This window comes from Balaenoptera ricei, chromosome 7 (assembly GCF_028023285.1).
Source record: "Balaenoptera ricei isolate mBalRic1 chromosome 7, mBalRic1.hap2, whole genome shotgun sequence".
NCBI lineage: Eukaryota > Metazoa > Chordata > Mammalia > Artiodactyla > Balaenopteridae > Balaenoptera > Balaenoptera ricei.
Window position 1 is genome coordinate 94,590,247 of NC_082645.1, and position 17,599 is coordinate 94,607,845.

The 17,599-nt window shown below is 35.2% G+C and overlaps 1 protein-coding gene across 19 annotated transcripts in view; it reads left to right on the plus strand.

The window, feature by feature from the left end:
• The window catches only part of MAP2 (microtubule associated protein 2), a 283,468-nt gene that overhangs the window by 192,242 nt on the left and 73,627 nt on the right, over positions 1-17,599 (plus strand). For all 19 annotated transcript variants that reach the window (XM_059928600.1, XM_059928581.1, XM_059928587.1 and 16 more), the window contains one exon: positions 15,272-15,556. In XM_059928600.1, coding sequence (XP_059784583.1) covers positions 15,295-15,556 — 262 coding nt within the window. In that variant the 5' untranslated portion in view covers positions 15,272-15,294. The remainder of the gene's footprint in view (positions 1-15,271; positions 15,557-17,599) is intronic.

A 17,599-nucleotide genomic window follows, 5' to 3' on the forward strand; every position in this document is an offset into this window, starting at 1 on the left:
AGTGTTGCTGATTTTGTGGTTAGAATTGTGCCCTCATCCACCATGAATGCCCTTGAAGACTGAAAGCACATTTTGCCATTATGAAGTCTCCCACAAATTTTTTTATTTCATAGGAACTTCCACAGAATCCCTGTATACCTCTATTAAAACACTTATCATATCGTCACTTAACTGCATGATGTCATGTTGATCTCTCTCAGTAGCTTCTTAAGACCAAAAGCTGAGTCTTGCTAGTACTTACATATCCTGAGCATCTAGAACCATGCCTGTGACATAATAGGTGTTTAATAAATATTGTTAAATTTCACCAGAAGAGAACATTTTCTAACCTCATATGTCTCTCTTCTACTGCTCATGATTAAGGCACTTGTGTCACTTTTTTTTCAGTTAGTTAAGAATGAGTGAGGCAGTCTCTTTCTTATTTACAAATTATTTCTGAAAAGACTTATTTTTTCCTAAGAAATTTTGGTTTCCTTTACATTTGAGGTCTGTGGTTCCTCAAAGGAGATATATCTGTGCATTGTAATTTGCATTATCCTGACCTTACCAAGAAAATATTTATGTTTAACTGAAATGTCTGTTTCCCTTGGCCTCTACAATTAAAATGCCAGACATGGAATATAGTTTTAGTTTTAAAAACTAAACTATTCATTCTAATTTTTAAAAGATAAAACAAGGTAACAAAGATAAAATTAAATCTTGCTGCTTAGAAATTCTCAACCAAAATGCCTACTGGAAATATGGATCTCATGTGAAGCTAAATGACAATTGTTTATGGCCATTTTCTTGGAGTAACGCAGTTACCTTATTTCACTGAATTTCTTGATCCCATCCTGAGTTCACATTTTTTACATAGCTTAACGCTGACTTTCTAACCTAAATTTGGAGTACTTCCTCGCCTTGGTTTACCTCCTAGTTTAGTTAAAGTAAAAGATTTTGAAAAAATAAAAGAAGCAAATTCTTTTGGTCCCATACTTCAGTGGGTCAGGGTAGTGCTTTTTCCATCTATTTCTGTCCGACACTTTTCAATAGTCTCATCTAGTGTCAGGAGAACTGCCAAGTGGAAATGAGTGGTCTATTAGTACTTGGCTTGACCAAATGGAGACCCATGAGCCATGCTCTGCAAGTCCCATCACCCATGTCCTCTAATCTGATGCCACAGTCTGATATTTCTCTTTTATAATAGTACGTCACTTTTTTATAGGCTTCCAGAAATAATAAAAAAAAAATTTCTCATTGTAATGATCAATGTCTAAGGGTTTTGAGAAACCTTACTAAGTAGAACTTTTGTGAACTTTTCTTTGTTTTGAAAAAAAACCCTATTGTATTGAAACAATAGGTTCTAATACAATAGGTTCTAAGCATTTAAAAAGAAGACAATGCAGAAATAATCCATATGCTTGCTTCTTGCTGAGAAGCCAATTCTTAATCTATAGATTTACTTGTGGTACCCAAGTTCTTCAGCATGGAATTGAAAAGAATTTCAAAAAACGTTTTAGAGATTAATGGTGGCAGAGACAGAAAGATTCTCCAGATTTGCCTATTTATTGCTTCTATAAGAACACTAAGGTGAATTCTTGGATGTATAGATTAGAAATCTAAAAATCAAAGAGTGCCAACCAAAAGCTCAGACACAACCTACCTGAATGAAGCAGGTTTACTGCTACTGTGTTCCTCTTGCCTCAGGTCATCTGCAATCCCAGGCAGACAAGGCACAGTCCACAGCAGCAACACCTCTAACCTGCCCAGAGGTTTATCATCAGCCTTATCTGTCCCCTTTTCTCCCCTTCTCCTACTGCCATTAAAAAAGCATAAAGTTCCTATCCTTTAACAATGCAATGGTTATAATGAAGTGTTAAAAACGTATTGGGTTTAGTAAAAAAAGTAAGCACGGCCCAAAGAATATATTTAAAAAATTAACGTGCTTCCTCAAAATTCTTGTGACTTTCGTAGAAATGTGTTTCATTTAAAAATTAATTTAGCATTTTTTACATTCCAAACCATGTTTTTATTTGCTCTTGGCCAGGTCCCATTTGCCTTAATTGCCTAAGATGGGTCTGTTTTTATATCAGAATGTTTTTATCTGTGAGCTTACCATATAATTTTGCCACATCAATGCCTATACATGCATTAAGACTTCTACATGTAAGATTGGAATATTTGTCTTCGTAGAAAAATTAATTATTGTGAATATTTCTTTACTTGAATATTTTTTTCAGCTCAGTTTTTAATCATCTCATAAACATAGTCTAATTACATATATTTCAGGCCTGGGGGATTTAGCAAATTTATGTCACATCATATCACTCCAGAAGGTTAGCAGAATACAAGTCGCAAGCCATAAAAGTTGAACTGATTTCTAGAATTCACTCCAGGGTACATAAAGATATGTCAGCTCAAAGAAATATCTCAAACAGTATATGAGGACTGACTGACCCACTTGGATCAGACATGAGTTGTGAGGGAATTCCAAATGATAAGGCTTCTGTGAGGTGTTTTTTTTGTTTTTTTTTTCGGCCCAACTCAGCTGATGGAGTGAACAAAGCTACTTTCAGCTTAACTCAGAATTCTCCTGAGTCACAATTACAGCCAGCAGATGCACTGTGCAACATGGCACACAGCCTGACCCAAATCCGAAAAGAAAGAAAATAGAAAAAAGTTGATCTGCTTTATATGACTCATACTTTACTTTTATATGACTCATATTTTACCTTTCCCTAGAAGAAAATTAGTATGTATTATAATTAACTAGATTTTGGACTCTCCCTGGATGCAGTAGTTTAGTATATTTAAAAATGGATGTTATACAAATATTTTGCATCTATCCATTTTTCTTTCTAAATATATATGACTTAGAAGGTCTATATTCATGTAGTACCTGTGATGGCCTCTATCATTGCATTAACTGTGTTATCTTGTAACATATATATTTCAAACACATCTGAGCTCTTCAGTATAGCGTGAGCTGTTTGTGGCCAGAATCCATAATTTAATCATCATTGTATTCCTAGTGCCTAATAGCTTGGTATGAAGCTGGTATTTAATAAATGTTTATTGAATGAGATTCTAGAAAGCACAATAAATAAATCGGTAATTGATGACAATCTGAAAGTTAAATGAAGGCTCAATACATGCTTTGTTAAAGCAATTTATAAATAGTGCCTCTTAAGGAAAAGTCCAGTTCTTTAGTCTGTTCAGGCTCTCTTTTTTTCTCAGCTTTCTCCATTTTCTTGCTTCAGTGTCTCATCAGATGAATCCAGATCTGACCGGGCTCATGTGTCTCTGTAAGCCACTATCACATTTCAAATAAAAACAAAATAAATAAAATTTTAAAAATGGTGTCTAGAAGAACCTCATGAGACTCACACTGAACAAAAACAAACCAAAAAAAACAAAAAACAAAAAGAATTCCATCTTACAGTGTTCATCAAAAATCAAGCAAAATATCCCCTAACACTGTGTAGTTTAATGGAAGAGCACTCTTCACAACATGGTATGTGACTGAACTTAAGAAATCTGAACTTGAGTTACAAACTGACCTCAAGAAAATAATAAAGTAAATGCCTATCAAAATAGTATAAAACATGATACTTCTCACAACAAACAGATCGGTAGTAAGGTTTGTAAATAGGTAGATGATAGATAGGTAGATAGATGGATAGGTAAAATAGAGAAACTCTAATTTATAAGCAAAAAGAAGACAGGTTTTATTTTAATTAATTAAGTTTTCGAACATGGAATCTAGCCTCTCATTTCAATCCTGATCTCATCACCAAGTCCAGGTCTATGTGCTCCTTTTCTAAAGTTGCTTTCTCTAAGAGTTGCTTCCATATTTAATCATGCATCCTTCCAATTCACTTTTAATACCATTGCTGGATCAATCATTCTAAAAAATAAACTTGATTATGTCACATCTTTTGTGGGTGCCCTCTGGCCTTCAGGAGAGTCTAAGTGTATGGCTTACTGTACCCCTTTATGATTCCACCCCTGCCTGCCTGTCAGCCTCCTTTCCCCATGTCCCACTTCACTTCTGGACCACAGTGAACAATCCTGTGCTCTACCCATGTTCCTCATTCATTCGTGTAGTAAACGTGTTGTTGAGCTTACTCTGTGCGACACACTGTACTAGGTGCAGGTGATGAAGATATGAAACCCTCCCCCTCCAAGAGCCCACAGCTTCTTGAGGAAGACAGACAGAATAGGGAGGAACATCTAACATAGAGTGAAAACTGGAGTTAGGGATGCCAAAATAGTGCTCATTATGGTATCTTCCTGGAAGGTGTTGCCTCGCCCAAGTCAAAAATAGCATAGGATGTGGTCACCCAGACTCTTTCTTCCTAGAAAGCTTCCCCTCCTTTCTTTGGCTAACTCCTACTTGTCCTTTAAACTCAACTCGATGTTACCTCCTCCGGAAAGTATTGACTTCCCAGTGTGGTAAGAACTGCCTGTGTGCCTCCACAATTTCCTGTCCTTATCTGCGTCACAGCATGGACCACATGACCTTTTGTTGTTGGTTTGTCTGTGAGCTCCTTCAGCATAAGTGCTATATATTTTTTCTTGTATCCCCAGTGCATTCCCTATGATACATAGAGCCTTTCCATTAATGTTTGGGAGACACTTCTCAAACAATTAATAATTGGTTAATGAATTAAGATTTGTAACCTCAGTTGGAAGGCATTTTAGAAGTCATATAGGCCAACATCCCCTTGATTCTATAACGTTCGTGACAGGATGGGCATTCAACTTGTGCTTGAACACATCCACTGGCAAGGAGTGCGTTAAGTTCAAAGAAGTGCAGAAAACAAATGCGGCAACTGATTATCCTAGAAGTCCACATACACTTACTATATTTAGAACAAGATTTTAATCTGAACATGTTCAGAGGCAGAGCTTCAGTCGCATGGCTTGTGTTTGTGAAAGAGGAATTGTTCATCAAAAGATAAAGGGACTGAGGAGATCAGATAAAGTGGCAGAAAAGAGCACGAATGGCATCTTGTTTATAACTTCCCAGGACTTCATCCTTTCTTGTCTTAAATAGCTAAAAGCAGATCCTATTCATGGAAAACCATGAAGTATTTAGTTTTTAAATAAATCCTTTACTTCCAACTCTCCATCCTTTTTTTTTTTTCTTTTCATAATTCCTATTTTCTTCTCCAACTTTTTTTGTTTGTTTGTTTGTCTTTAATTCTAGCATCTTATTTTGTGATACATAGCACAGCCTCCAAGTTTACCTGGGTCATGACCCTGCTCCCACCTCCTGTAAAGAAATCTCTGAAGCATCTTGCCCTCGAGCACTGATTGCTGTTTTTAGGTTGTAGCCCCTTTAACACCCAACCAGTTCCCTATAAGGTGGTTCTCAGGTGTCTGGAACTAAAGGATCTTCATTTGATGGTGGTGCCAGTAAATACTTAGGACATACTTTTTTTTTTTGGAAAACCTGTAATTCTATAGAATAGGTCTTAGCTTTGTACCCAAAGGAGATTTATTTTTACAGTGCTTTATTATGTGACACTGGACAAAGTCTGACAAATCTGGAGTCAGATTTCAAACTGGAAAAAGTTTAAAACAAAATTATTAATTGTCAAAATCCAAATTACAATTTCCCTCCTATGCTTTTTATCCTTTTTATTTATGCTTAAAGAAAATCGTATTAAAATTATTATGATTGAATTTCTCTTTATATGGTAAAAGAAAAGTATTGATATAAGGGTCAAAATTTATCCATTCAATAGTTCCCTTGCTTATGAAACTGACACTCAGGTTTTGTTCATGTCTAAGTTTGTACACTTAGACATGAAGTTTGTAATAGAAATCTATTACTTATTACACTATGTCTCCAGGTCCTTAGTGAAATATCATCAGTAGAGGCTAAAGCTTTAGAGCATTTAAATATTATTTATTTCTGATATGTATACTGTATTTATTAGTTCTCTTATATAATATGAAAAAGGGCCAGAAATAATATACAACCGTGAAGTACAGGTTGTATGCCATGGTCACATAAAGCTCCTTACCCAGTTTAATGTGACAGACTGTTATCAGTGGAATGGGTGTATGAAGTTAGTGTCCTTATCTGGACTGGATTCTCCTAGTTCCTACCCCATTCCACCAACTCACTCCTTGGCGAAAGAGCAAGCAATGGAATGGATATTAGTAGATTTGGCTTCTCATTCCAGATCTCCCTGGAAGTGTCTAACTTTGTCAAATAATTTTCTCTCTCTGGCCTCAGTTTTTCAATATGTGGCAAACCATACATTGAATCCTATTGCTAAAAATGTTCAAATAAAAGCTACAAAATAATAACAAATAATAGGTAACATTTGTTGAGCACTTCCAACTTGCCTGGAATTATGCTTTACTTGTCTTACCTTATCTAATTCTATCAATAACATAGCACTGGCTTGTTGTATACTCTGTGTCCATTATCATCAGAAATAATGATGCACTCAACAACTCTCTTGATGTGAATTGTTTATTAGTCATGGTGTGTGGTGAAGAATGAATCATCCCTATCGGTATTTTACAGTCAGCCTGAAAAGAGCAGAAAAGACATGAAACAAATATCTGGATTTTCAAATTTTCATGTCATCAAGAACTTTTCCTCAGTTTTGTATAGAGACAAAGAGAAAATACGTAGGGTTGTAATTTGTTAGTCAACAGCTATTTAAGCTTAGAACTCCTCAGCATTTGTTAGGAAAGATACAGATTCTGCATAAATTTCTTATATTGTTAGGGACCAAAACAAAAGTTTCTGTTTTGTAGTACTGATATGGATAGTTAGTAGTATAAAGCATAATTGAGCCTACATGGAAAAGGGAAACAATATTCATATGCTTAATTGTATTATATAACTTGTTGTTGTATTCTTTTGTTCATCCTTGGATACGTATCAGTACAAAATTAGAATCACAGTGTTTTTATTGAACTGGCACATTACATGATGACAGGGCAGAACATATCACAGAAAACATTCTAGAATTGCTAATGCCAAGTGCATTATAAAAATGGAGACATGCTTATCTAGCACACAGTGTATTTTTCCTTTAGATTTTCCAAGCTTTCACTGTTTCTCCTTTTGCCAATTTTTGGGAGTATTTAATGTTGCCTGGTAATAACTATAATCAGTGACTCTTTCTGTGCTTTGTGATCTTTCTAATGTTGTAATCCAAAGAAAAACAGTGAGGTTTGTGGTTTTATGGGAATCCCAAGAGAAAAAAGTTCTTCTTGACTAAATGACATTTTCGGCACACATCTCAACTATCTAGATATTAAATCCTTCAGTTACTCCTTTGAGGGCTTTGCTAGTTCAGAATATCACATATTCACACCATGCCTATCACCCCACATCCATCTCCAAAGTGATCTAACAGATAAAGAAGATTATAACTGGATTTGAGGTATTTTAGGCAAAGTGTATTTTTGTCCTAAACCGTTACTGAGTGCCAAGAAGTATCTAAAATAAATATTCTAAAGACATCTTGAAGGTGTTGTTAAACTGACCAAGGACTAGTCACTGTTTTTACAGTGTGCAGTAGGTTTTTTACCACAGAAAGTGGGTAACTTTAAACATGCTTCTGAGACATTTCTGCTTCCCTCAAGTAGGATTAGACACAACAAAGAACTGGCGTGTTCCCAGGAAGCTGACTGAAAGCAGTGATTGGACTCCATCCCATCATCATAAATGTCCTGGACTAAGGCAATGAAAGATTCAGCTTCTATTTTTGAGAATGACTGCCTGACCTATCAAGATAATTGCCTTAACCCCTTACTCCTGTTATTCTACAGGGATATTTCATGTGTGCATTTCTATCACTCCCCGTTCTTTCCTGAGGTCCTGTGCAGCAGGCTTGCCTGAAAGCACCAGTCTTCCAACTTCAGTGTTTCAGAGTCATCTGTTAAACCTGTTAAAATACCAATTTACAAACCCTATACACAGAAATTCTCATTTATTGGATGGATGTTGGAGGTGATTGGCTGAAGACACTTTAAGTTACATTGGAATGGATGATCCCCAAAGAGCGTTTTAGTTTCATGTTTTAAAGCCTTTTTCTGAGAGGGATGAAACGGTTTATCTTAAAGATATTTCTGAACCTGTATGTTGCATGGTCAGTACTATGTGTGCTAGGTCATATTCAGGTCTAGAAGTTTGTTCTACTTAGCATTATTTTTCATGTGCTCTCAGTGGAGTTAGAACTTGAGTCTCACTTCTTCTACCATGCCTGAAAATTAGGTTTCAAAACCATTCTTCTCTCACTGATTGAGCTAATGTTGGCCAAATATCTATAGCTGACAGAACCTTTTTCCCTGTGTTTATCTGGATGTATTAATTAATTCAATATTCAACAAATGTTTGAAGCCCAGCTTATGACTAAATGGCCCTTTGGTAGGTTTGAATATTACTGTCATGGTTTGCTTGTGTGCATCTTACTTTTACATAACCCTTTTCATACTTTGAAGGAAAAATATGAAAAGCTCCAACTAAGTAGGCAGAAAATTAGAGAATGGTTTCTTTTAGTAAAAATGTATCTCAGATTTGCATTCTTAGTCCTGGATTTGCCCTGAGGAATGAAATGCATTGGTAGCCCAGACAGCAGAGCTGTCAGGGACATTTTCTTCTGAGTGTTTCTGTTTAGTTCTTATTTCTTCTCTTTATAGTGGAGGAAATGTGACAGATGTACCTTATTTTATTTTATTTCTTTGTATCTGCAAGCCCTTGGGACATATATGCTCAGGAACTACTGTTTGGTTCACTTAAATAAATACATTCACCACTTGCTTTAAAGAACAGAAACTACAGGAACTATCAAAGCATATCAAATTTTTTTTAATGTACAATATGCAGGCAGTTCAATGACAGATCAAGGTCCAGATGAAAATGCTTCTCTTTTTAAACTAGCCTTTAAACACATTAAGTTTTAATGTACACATATGGTTTTGTAACCTTTAGGGAGAACCAACAAAACTGTATTATTTGGCCACCTTCAAAGTAATAAATACTTTGTCATTCTAAAGTTATCATTCACTTATTAGCAACATTTGCTTGGATGGTAATTAAAAGAGTATTCTAGGGAAAATGGATAAAGGAGAGAAACTTTTTTAAAAAGCCAAGTAATGTTATTTTTTCTAAGAAATTATATTTTTATTAGAATTTAACTTATAACCTGTCTGAAAGATCTAGAATATTAAGCGAAGTTTTATAAAACATGTTGTATGAAAAAGATCGATGTCTGTTTTGTATTTTATTCACTTTATATACATGAAGGATAATATCAGAGCTATTGTGTGCTAAATAATATTATGTAATTTGCTCAAAAGAATGATACCCTAAAATAAAATGTCAGAAGGCAACAGATACAGTTATTATTTATTTATAATATATATCCTGCCTGACTTGAGGAAAGATCTGATAAGTTTTACAATTAAATTATATATAAATTATATTTATATATAATTTATTTATATAAACAGACAGTACCGAAGACTTAGAATGAGGTAAATACTGCAGTTAAGCATTAAAAGAGTTCCTGGTAATTAAGGGGAAATGTGGGAACAGATATATTACCTGACTAAGAAATATCAGAAATCAGCAAAATACACATTATCTCATCTTATTTCTAAATTCTAATATAAATTAACTTATTGGATGTATCCTTATGCAAGGAACAATCATCACAAAAGACTGTTTTCAAGAGTGATTTGGAGGCAGACTTTTAGGTTGCTTGTGGGCAAATCCAAATTTTTTCTTACACACACAAAAATATGAATTTATTTAAGTATCTGGACAGGTACTCAAGTAAAGTCCCAGAGTTTTGAAACATGGAATATTACAGTCTTAGGCCTGGAAAATTTTTAAAGCAGATGCATTTAAATACAAGTGACTCTCAATATAGTAGAAATCTAATTATTGATGTTGTAGCCAATATTCTAGAAATCTAAGTAATAGCAGTACTGATTGACAGACCTACCCGTAAGCTACAAAACGGGTCTCCAAGAACCTACATTAATTATCATATAAGATAAACGTTTTCTATTAAGTAATTGAAAATTAGAATATGTCTATCCCAAACCATGAATTGAGTTTTGCCATCATAGCCTTGTTTTATGTTGAGCTGGATATTTCCTTTTTTTTTTTTTCCTGTTCTTTCTTTTGCTCTTTGTTGTTGTTCCTTCCACTCTTTTATTTGCTTTTTCTCTCTCTCTCAGTATTTCTTAATTAGAATTATCTAAGGACCTTGGCTAATTGTTAGGCTCCTGATCCATAGAATTAAAAACCTTCTAATCAACATGCGGGAAGGTACTTATTTTTACTCTGCAACAGTAAACATGTATGCATTAAATCTACCTAAAAACAAAACTGATGAATTTTACATATATTAAATAGATAAGAAATTAGTTTGTATACCGTTTCAACTTAGAAATTACTCTGTAGAAAGACTGTTTTCATTCAGGTTATAGCAGTTTTATTATCATGATATAAGAGGATACAGGTTGAATCTTCAGCAAGTTAGAAATCTGATCAATGCCATGTCATAATGTCTGGCTCATGTCATTGTAATCAAAGGATAATGACAGGTTGCCAAACACTAAAGAACCTTATATTTTTTCATAATTATCCATCAGTGATATGAATCAGAGTATAGCCATGATTAGTGGGTTCAACAGCTGGCATGAAAAAAAACCTGCATGCTCTTGCCAAGGAGCACTAGATCGAGAGAGCCAGGTCTAAGGCTTACTAAGGGAAAAACTGGAAGAACTGGAATTTTAAAAGCTGGGATTTTGATGAAAGAAGAAATGTCTGTCCTTAGAGAACTTTCAAATATCAAAAGGAAATTGTTTAATAACAAATGGTGGCAAAGATTGAAGCTCACCACTCAAGTCTATAACTAACATTTGTGGTGGCACAAGACCTCCTCTTAGCTTTTTTTTCCAACTGTATATCTTAATTGGGAAGAAGACTGGGGCCCTGTTTTATGTAGCATAATAGCCATGATATGATAGAGTCCAGTGAAATATCTCATTCTCAGATCAAACAAATAGAAATTTGAACTTCTTGGATTTCTTTTTAAAAGTCCATATTACAGGTATCTGTATCCTCATTCATATTGGCATTTGTGTTTAGCCCTAACAACTACGATTCCATTTGCAACTTATTATGAATTGTAGGTCAATGTCTTGGACTTAGTACCTTTTTTTTAAAACTCAGAAAGTTCCTTGCTCACTTTATCAAGCTAGGCTTTTGGGAGGAGGAGAAGGAGAAGAGTGTAGGTAGCTTCTCAGTTTGCTTTATCCATCCAGAAGATTGTATGGCGGATGCCCAGCTGTTCAGCAGTTAGGAGCAAGAGGATATGTGGTCTTTTGCAATATGGAGAGAGGAGTCTTTTCCATTACACAGTAGGAATGGGATGTTACAATTCCTGGTACCTCACAAGTTTTCTTTAATAGATTTGGAGAGAATTTGCCTTTATCTCAGTTTTCTTATCTTCTTTAATTCCACAAGCACAATTTTCAGAGAGATTCAGGTAAAAGTAATATTATACATCAGGAAGAAGAAATTAAAGGAAGCTGTGATCACTTTTAACTATGTTTTAACACCATTTTGAAGAGTAGAGATAATCTGTGACCCCAAAACATTGATTGGGAGTTTAAGTGAAAGTTACCATGAATGGGTGGTATTTTAATAATACCATGTTGTGATTGTAAGTGAGGGAAGCTAAATAGTGTCTCCTCTGTTTCCAGCTGCTTTTCAGTAAAACCTAAGGAAATCTTTCCAAATCATATTTTCTGTCAAAGTAGTTTTGTCAGAGCAATGCCAGTTCTAGCTTGAAATCTCCTAAAATGATTGTCACTTAATAGAGAGTTAGACTATGTACATTTCAAAAGCCCAACAAATTAGAAAGTGATATCTGACTGATCTGTATACATTTTAAGGAGTATTATCTGAATAGTCTTCTCAGGAAGCCAGATGATGCATTTTAGATAATAAATTCACTTTATTTGTGCCTCTGATAGTAAGTGAAATCAGTGTAGCCAGCCTGCCCTTTCTTCTTCCAACATTAGTTTTTATTGATTACTTAAAAAGAAAGAATTAAAAACTCTATAAAGTATTGAACACTAAGGAATTCACTTTTTGAATGCCTGGTCTCTTGAAAACAAATTATCATAACATTTTTAAATGGATGATTGCCAAGTAACACACTGCTCATTTCCATGTTGGATTTTTAGGTTCAAAATGAAGATTTTTAGTCACTGAAAAATCTTTTCCAGATAGCCCTAGGGGAAGAATTGCCAATTTTAGCTGGGAGTTATGGGTGCTCATATTATTTTATTTCCTTTGAATATCTATGGTTAGAACACCCAGAGTTAAACATGGGCTAAAGTGCAAACCTAAGTATATTCCAAATCCTTTTGGAGATGTTAATAAACATGGCATCAGCTGAAGGTTCTATAACCAATTGCTTGAGATGCTTTGCACACCACTGACCTTCCCTGAGATTCCCATGTGCAGTAGAATAGCAAAAGCTCTCAGAAAGCTTGTGTTATACATGCCCATGTATCTCAGCATCTCTCAAGCTTATTTGAGCACTTTACCGCTGGTGATCTTCCTTGCCAAAACACATAATCAAAGACTATTCATGAAAAAATATCAGACAAATTTCAATAGAGGGGCATCTATAATTTACCTGACCAGTATTTCTCAAGGTCATCAAAAACAAGGAAAGTCTGAGAACCTCTCACAGCCAAGAAGAACCTGAAGAGACAGGAAAACTAAATGTAGTGTAAAATCCTGGATGGGGGTTCTAGAAGCAAAAGTGGACATTAGGAAAAAACTAAGATAATCTAAATAAAGTACGGACTTTAGTTAATAATAATGCATCAGTATTGTTTCATTAATTATAACAAATGTATCATACTAATGCAAGATATTAATAACAGAAAATTGCGTGCAGGGGATACATAGGAAATCTCTGTACTATCTGCTCAATTTTTCTGTAAATCTAAAACTGTTCTAAAAATATAAATTTTTTAAAAAACAGTATTAGCCAGGCATGTACTTTTTTGTGGGAAACTTTTTCTATTTACAGGTGTTCACTCTGCACAAAAAATATTTTGGACCGTATAAGAATATGGAAATTTTATTTAAGCTGTTCTGGTAAAGGAAAAGTAAAGAAATCAAGGCATGTAAAGATAAGGATGCTGAGCCAACAGTCTCACTAGCAATAAACTATTGTGATCAAAGTCACGCTTTGAATGTAAATAATTTATTCAGCCCATTAGATATATGAAGATGCCGAAACAAGATTATGTTTCTCAGAAGAAACATAATCTTCAGACTCCCAATTTAGGTCCTTTGATAGTTGACTAGAAGACCATGGCAGAGTGGAGTCTAGAACACTGCAGACCTGTCTTTATAAAAGACGTAGCTAAGTTTTCAGATGTACATATGGAGTGGTTAGTTCTGGGACACATTCCTCCCATCAGGCTCTCATGTCCCAGACACTTGCCGTGTCTGTCTTGGAACGTTCATTCAGTTCTCTGTGATATCTGGGAGCAGATTTGCAAGTAACTCTTTATTATTGGACTTACCAAGTTTTCAGGCTCTTCTTCCTATGCCAGCAATTCCAGAAAAACTACTGAAAATATTTTATATGTAATGACTGTTGGTATGATGACTGTTAGTATAATTATAATAATAATAACAAAGGTAGTAACTACTATTTATTGAGCTTGCCAGGGACTTGTGCTGAGCCCTTTATTTTATTCTGTTCAAACTTCGCAACAAACCAAAACGAGGCATCCTTGTCCTCATTTGACATATGAGGAAACTCTTCCGTGCATACAGTTCTTTGTACATCATCAGTGCTGTGGGGATGCTCTTTGGTTTATTCACAAGCCCTTCAATCAATGTTTTAAAAGTTAAACTTCTTATCTCCTATTTAAATATGCTCTTAGAGACAATAAACAGAATCCTTATGGGAAGCAATTGCTGGGGTTAGGGGTGTGTTATCATCAAATTAGTTTAAATAAATTGATTCATCTATTTCTTCCTGGTATGAACAGAAAATTAGAATAGGGACCTGAGAATAGATTGAAATTCAGTAAAAAACAGACAGATCCTTACTAGGAATCTGATAGGAAGCTTACTTTCTTTACAGCTTAATTTATTTGTGATGTCTCTAAACAGAGCTTGGTAGCCAAAAGTAGATTTGTTTTAATACAGTTTTTGTTTCCTTGTTTGGAGGGTTTTGCTTGAGTTACTGTTTTTGAAAGAAAGGAAAATGTTCTTAGTTTCCATCAGAGACTCTCACTGTCTATGTCATCATGAGTGTGGGGACAATAGACCATCAACAAAGCTACGTTGCTGGCAACAGCTTTTCAAAACTGAGTGATTTATCACCTCTCATCAACTACCTCTCTTAGTGGCATCAGCATATAAATGAAGGCCTTGCGGTATCTGCCGTTTGCTAAACACGTACAGAACACCTACTCCACAACTTATTCAAACTTTACTATAATTTACGGCCGCCTAATATATGTTAGTGGTTTAACTTAATTGACTTAATTGTGAAATAAAACTGTAAGTTATGACATAGGCCTGATATTATAATTTTTATTCTCTATGTAAGATTTATACTGAGAAAAATTCATTCCCTTTTAATCTATACATAGGGCTTAGAAAAGTTTGCTGAAAAATTGTCAAAACTATCTTTCTCTTAATACACAGTATCCAGAAAAACATATCTACCTCTGGTTTGAATTGATCATCTTTGAAACTGAAAGGGCTAATATATTGGCCATTGTCTTTTCTAGGTTTCGCAGAGAGTTGTGGTTTAAAAGAGTATTTGGGATAATTTTCCATAATCCAGCATTTCCCCGCAGCCATTCTTTTCCCCACTGTTTTCTATCCAGTTTTGTCACCCTACAGATTTTCCCTGTACTAAAGAATTCCTTTACTGTACAATGTCACATGTCAATGAAAGTTAGCTCAGATATGTCCTTAAATGCCAAGCACTAGTTTAAAAAAAAAAAAAAAAAGAGTATATGTAAACTGATGGTGATCTTATATTAAAAGAATAGATATTCCAGAAAAGATCTGTATAAACCAAGGTGTTAACAATAGCTACCTCTTGATATTAAAAGTGGGTTGTCGAATATGTTTTTTGACCGTAGCTAACTAGTGAGCTTGCTGTAAATTTTCCCTATCTTAGTACTACTAATATCAGATAAGCTTTCTCCAAAGTCATGGCTGCCATTTTTCCTCTTCCAATCACAGGAGAAGTCACAGCACGTTGAAGAATGGCAGATGATCGGAAAGATGAAGCAAAGGCGCCTCACTGGACCTCAGCTCAACTAACAGAGGCATCCGCCCACCCACATCCACCTGAGATCAAGGATCAAGGTGGGGCAGGGGAAGGACTTGTCAGAAGCGCCAATGGATTCCCGTACAGGGAGGATGAAGAGGGCGCCTTTGGAGAACATGGGTCACAGGGCACCTACTCAAATACCAAAGAGAATGGGATCAATGGAGAGCTGACCTCAGCTGACAGAGAAACAGCAGGTAACTAACGGCTCTTCTGTCACCAGGGCTTGCTTTGTGCTTTGAAGTCTGTTTAGGCTGAAAGTGAATTAATTTACAGCACTGATCTTCTTTCACTAGTGCTAGGACTGAAATTCCAGTCAGTCAGGGGAAATAGACACCAAAAGGAGAGAAAAATCATGGGAACTAGCCTGACATTTCCCCCAAATTAGTTGTATGCTCAATCTCATCTCTCTATTTAGTTTTTACCATTTTAATTTTAGTAGACAAATGGCTTGATGTATGCATGTTTTGCTAGTAACTGTCAGCATTGTAAATTACTGAAAGAAAACTTCGCAAATAGTTTCTTATTGATACTCTTGAATGATACTGGACTTAAATCAATTAACTGATAAGAAGCATATTTACTTTTTAGGGCAGAAAGGAATGTAGAGTCTATCTCCCAGCCTTTAAAAAATAAAAGAGAAAAGGCAAAGAAAACAAACACACACATACATACACAGGAACCATTTAATACTTCCTCAGATAGCTTTTTAAGAACTAATATACAGATGCTTAAAGGAGAACATAATATAATTTAATCTTAAGTACTTCCTTTCAAAGTGTAATTTCTACCAATAGTCCTCTTTACTATTGATGATACTGTCATTAATGGCTTAGAGAAACACTAGCCTGCCCTATAATATTCTACACCATTATTTCCCTTTTTTCCGTAATTCAGAATTTAATGCATTTGAACACAGCAACTTGCTGACATGCTACTCCAAAGAGAGTAAGTAAACTATTAGTAAGAAAGGCTATACCCCCTTCAAAATCATCCCTTACTTATTCAAAGATTGGTTTTCTACACTCAATTAGTTAGCAACACGTGCACTGTACACTCAGTTCAAAAAATATATTTAAATTTTAATGGGCAAGTATGAAAGGCATTTCAAATATAGTATGATTTTTTTTTTAAATCCAGTCATTCAACAAACTACTATTGGGCATTTTCTACGTACAAGCTGTGCCAGGGCGTGTGCAAGGAATGGACTCTGAACTTCATAGAGCAGATGATCTAGTAGCAGACATTAGACATGTGTGTACAATTAATTCAGATGCAGAACACAGTGTGTTAAGTGCCAAATAAGCAATATAGGAAGACAAAGCTAAAGAGGGATTGTTTCCAAACAAAATTCCCAGATTGTGCACAGAAGCATCTTGAGGTGCCACAGCAAAGGCACAAGAGTATGGCAGACTGTTCTAAATACTCAGAAGAAACACTGTGATACTCAATGGCTTTCAAATACTACATGAACTATTAGTTCAAGATAGTTCCATTTCACTATTAGATCACACCACATTCCTTTTCAAGATGCCCTGTCTTTGTGAAGCTGGATTTTGGCAGTTGCTGTGATAAAAAACAAATAACCTGCAGAGATGTATGTGGAATGGAAAAAGAGGGTGGCAGTGTCCAATCTAATTCAAAGATTTGAAAAGCTGTGCAGTGCCCTATAGACACAAATGTCCCATTAGTAAGAAATTGTGGTTAAGAATGAAATAAAAATATTATTTTTACTTTTCATGGTTACAAGGAGGATTGAAAGAGATAGTAGAGTATATAAAATGAATGACTCAAGAAATAGTCTATTAATTACCATTATTATTATTATGATTATCAGTGGTGGTAGTTTTATCTATACGGACAACAGGGCATTCTGGGTCTAGGAATATTCTTCTACAGCTGAGTGTAATTCAACTTGAAGAGGGTGGGACTTGGGTGTCAGGAGCACTAGCTGGGAAACTTTTGAAGGGATTGAGGCGTGAAGAGTTGAGGACATGTTAGAACAAAATGGTTGTGGGAAGGAAGGAGATAACGTGAGACCAAGATTTTTCTCATCATCGTCCCCTGCAGCACTTGACATTATACCTCGAGGACTCAATAAATGTGTGTTGAGTGAGTGGTTGAATGAATGATGCAAAAAGAAGAAAGTCCTTTTCAAATTAATGGTGAAAACTATTGGAAAGTCTTATTTTGTCTCTTGAACTCTCCCTAGCTGACTCTCACTGACTATTATGGAGGCT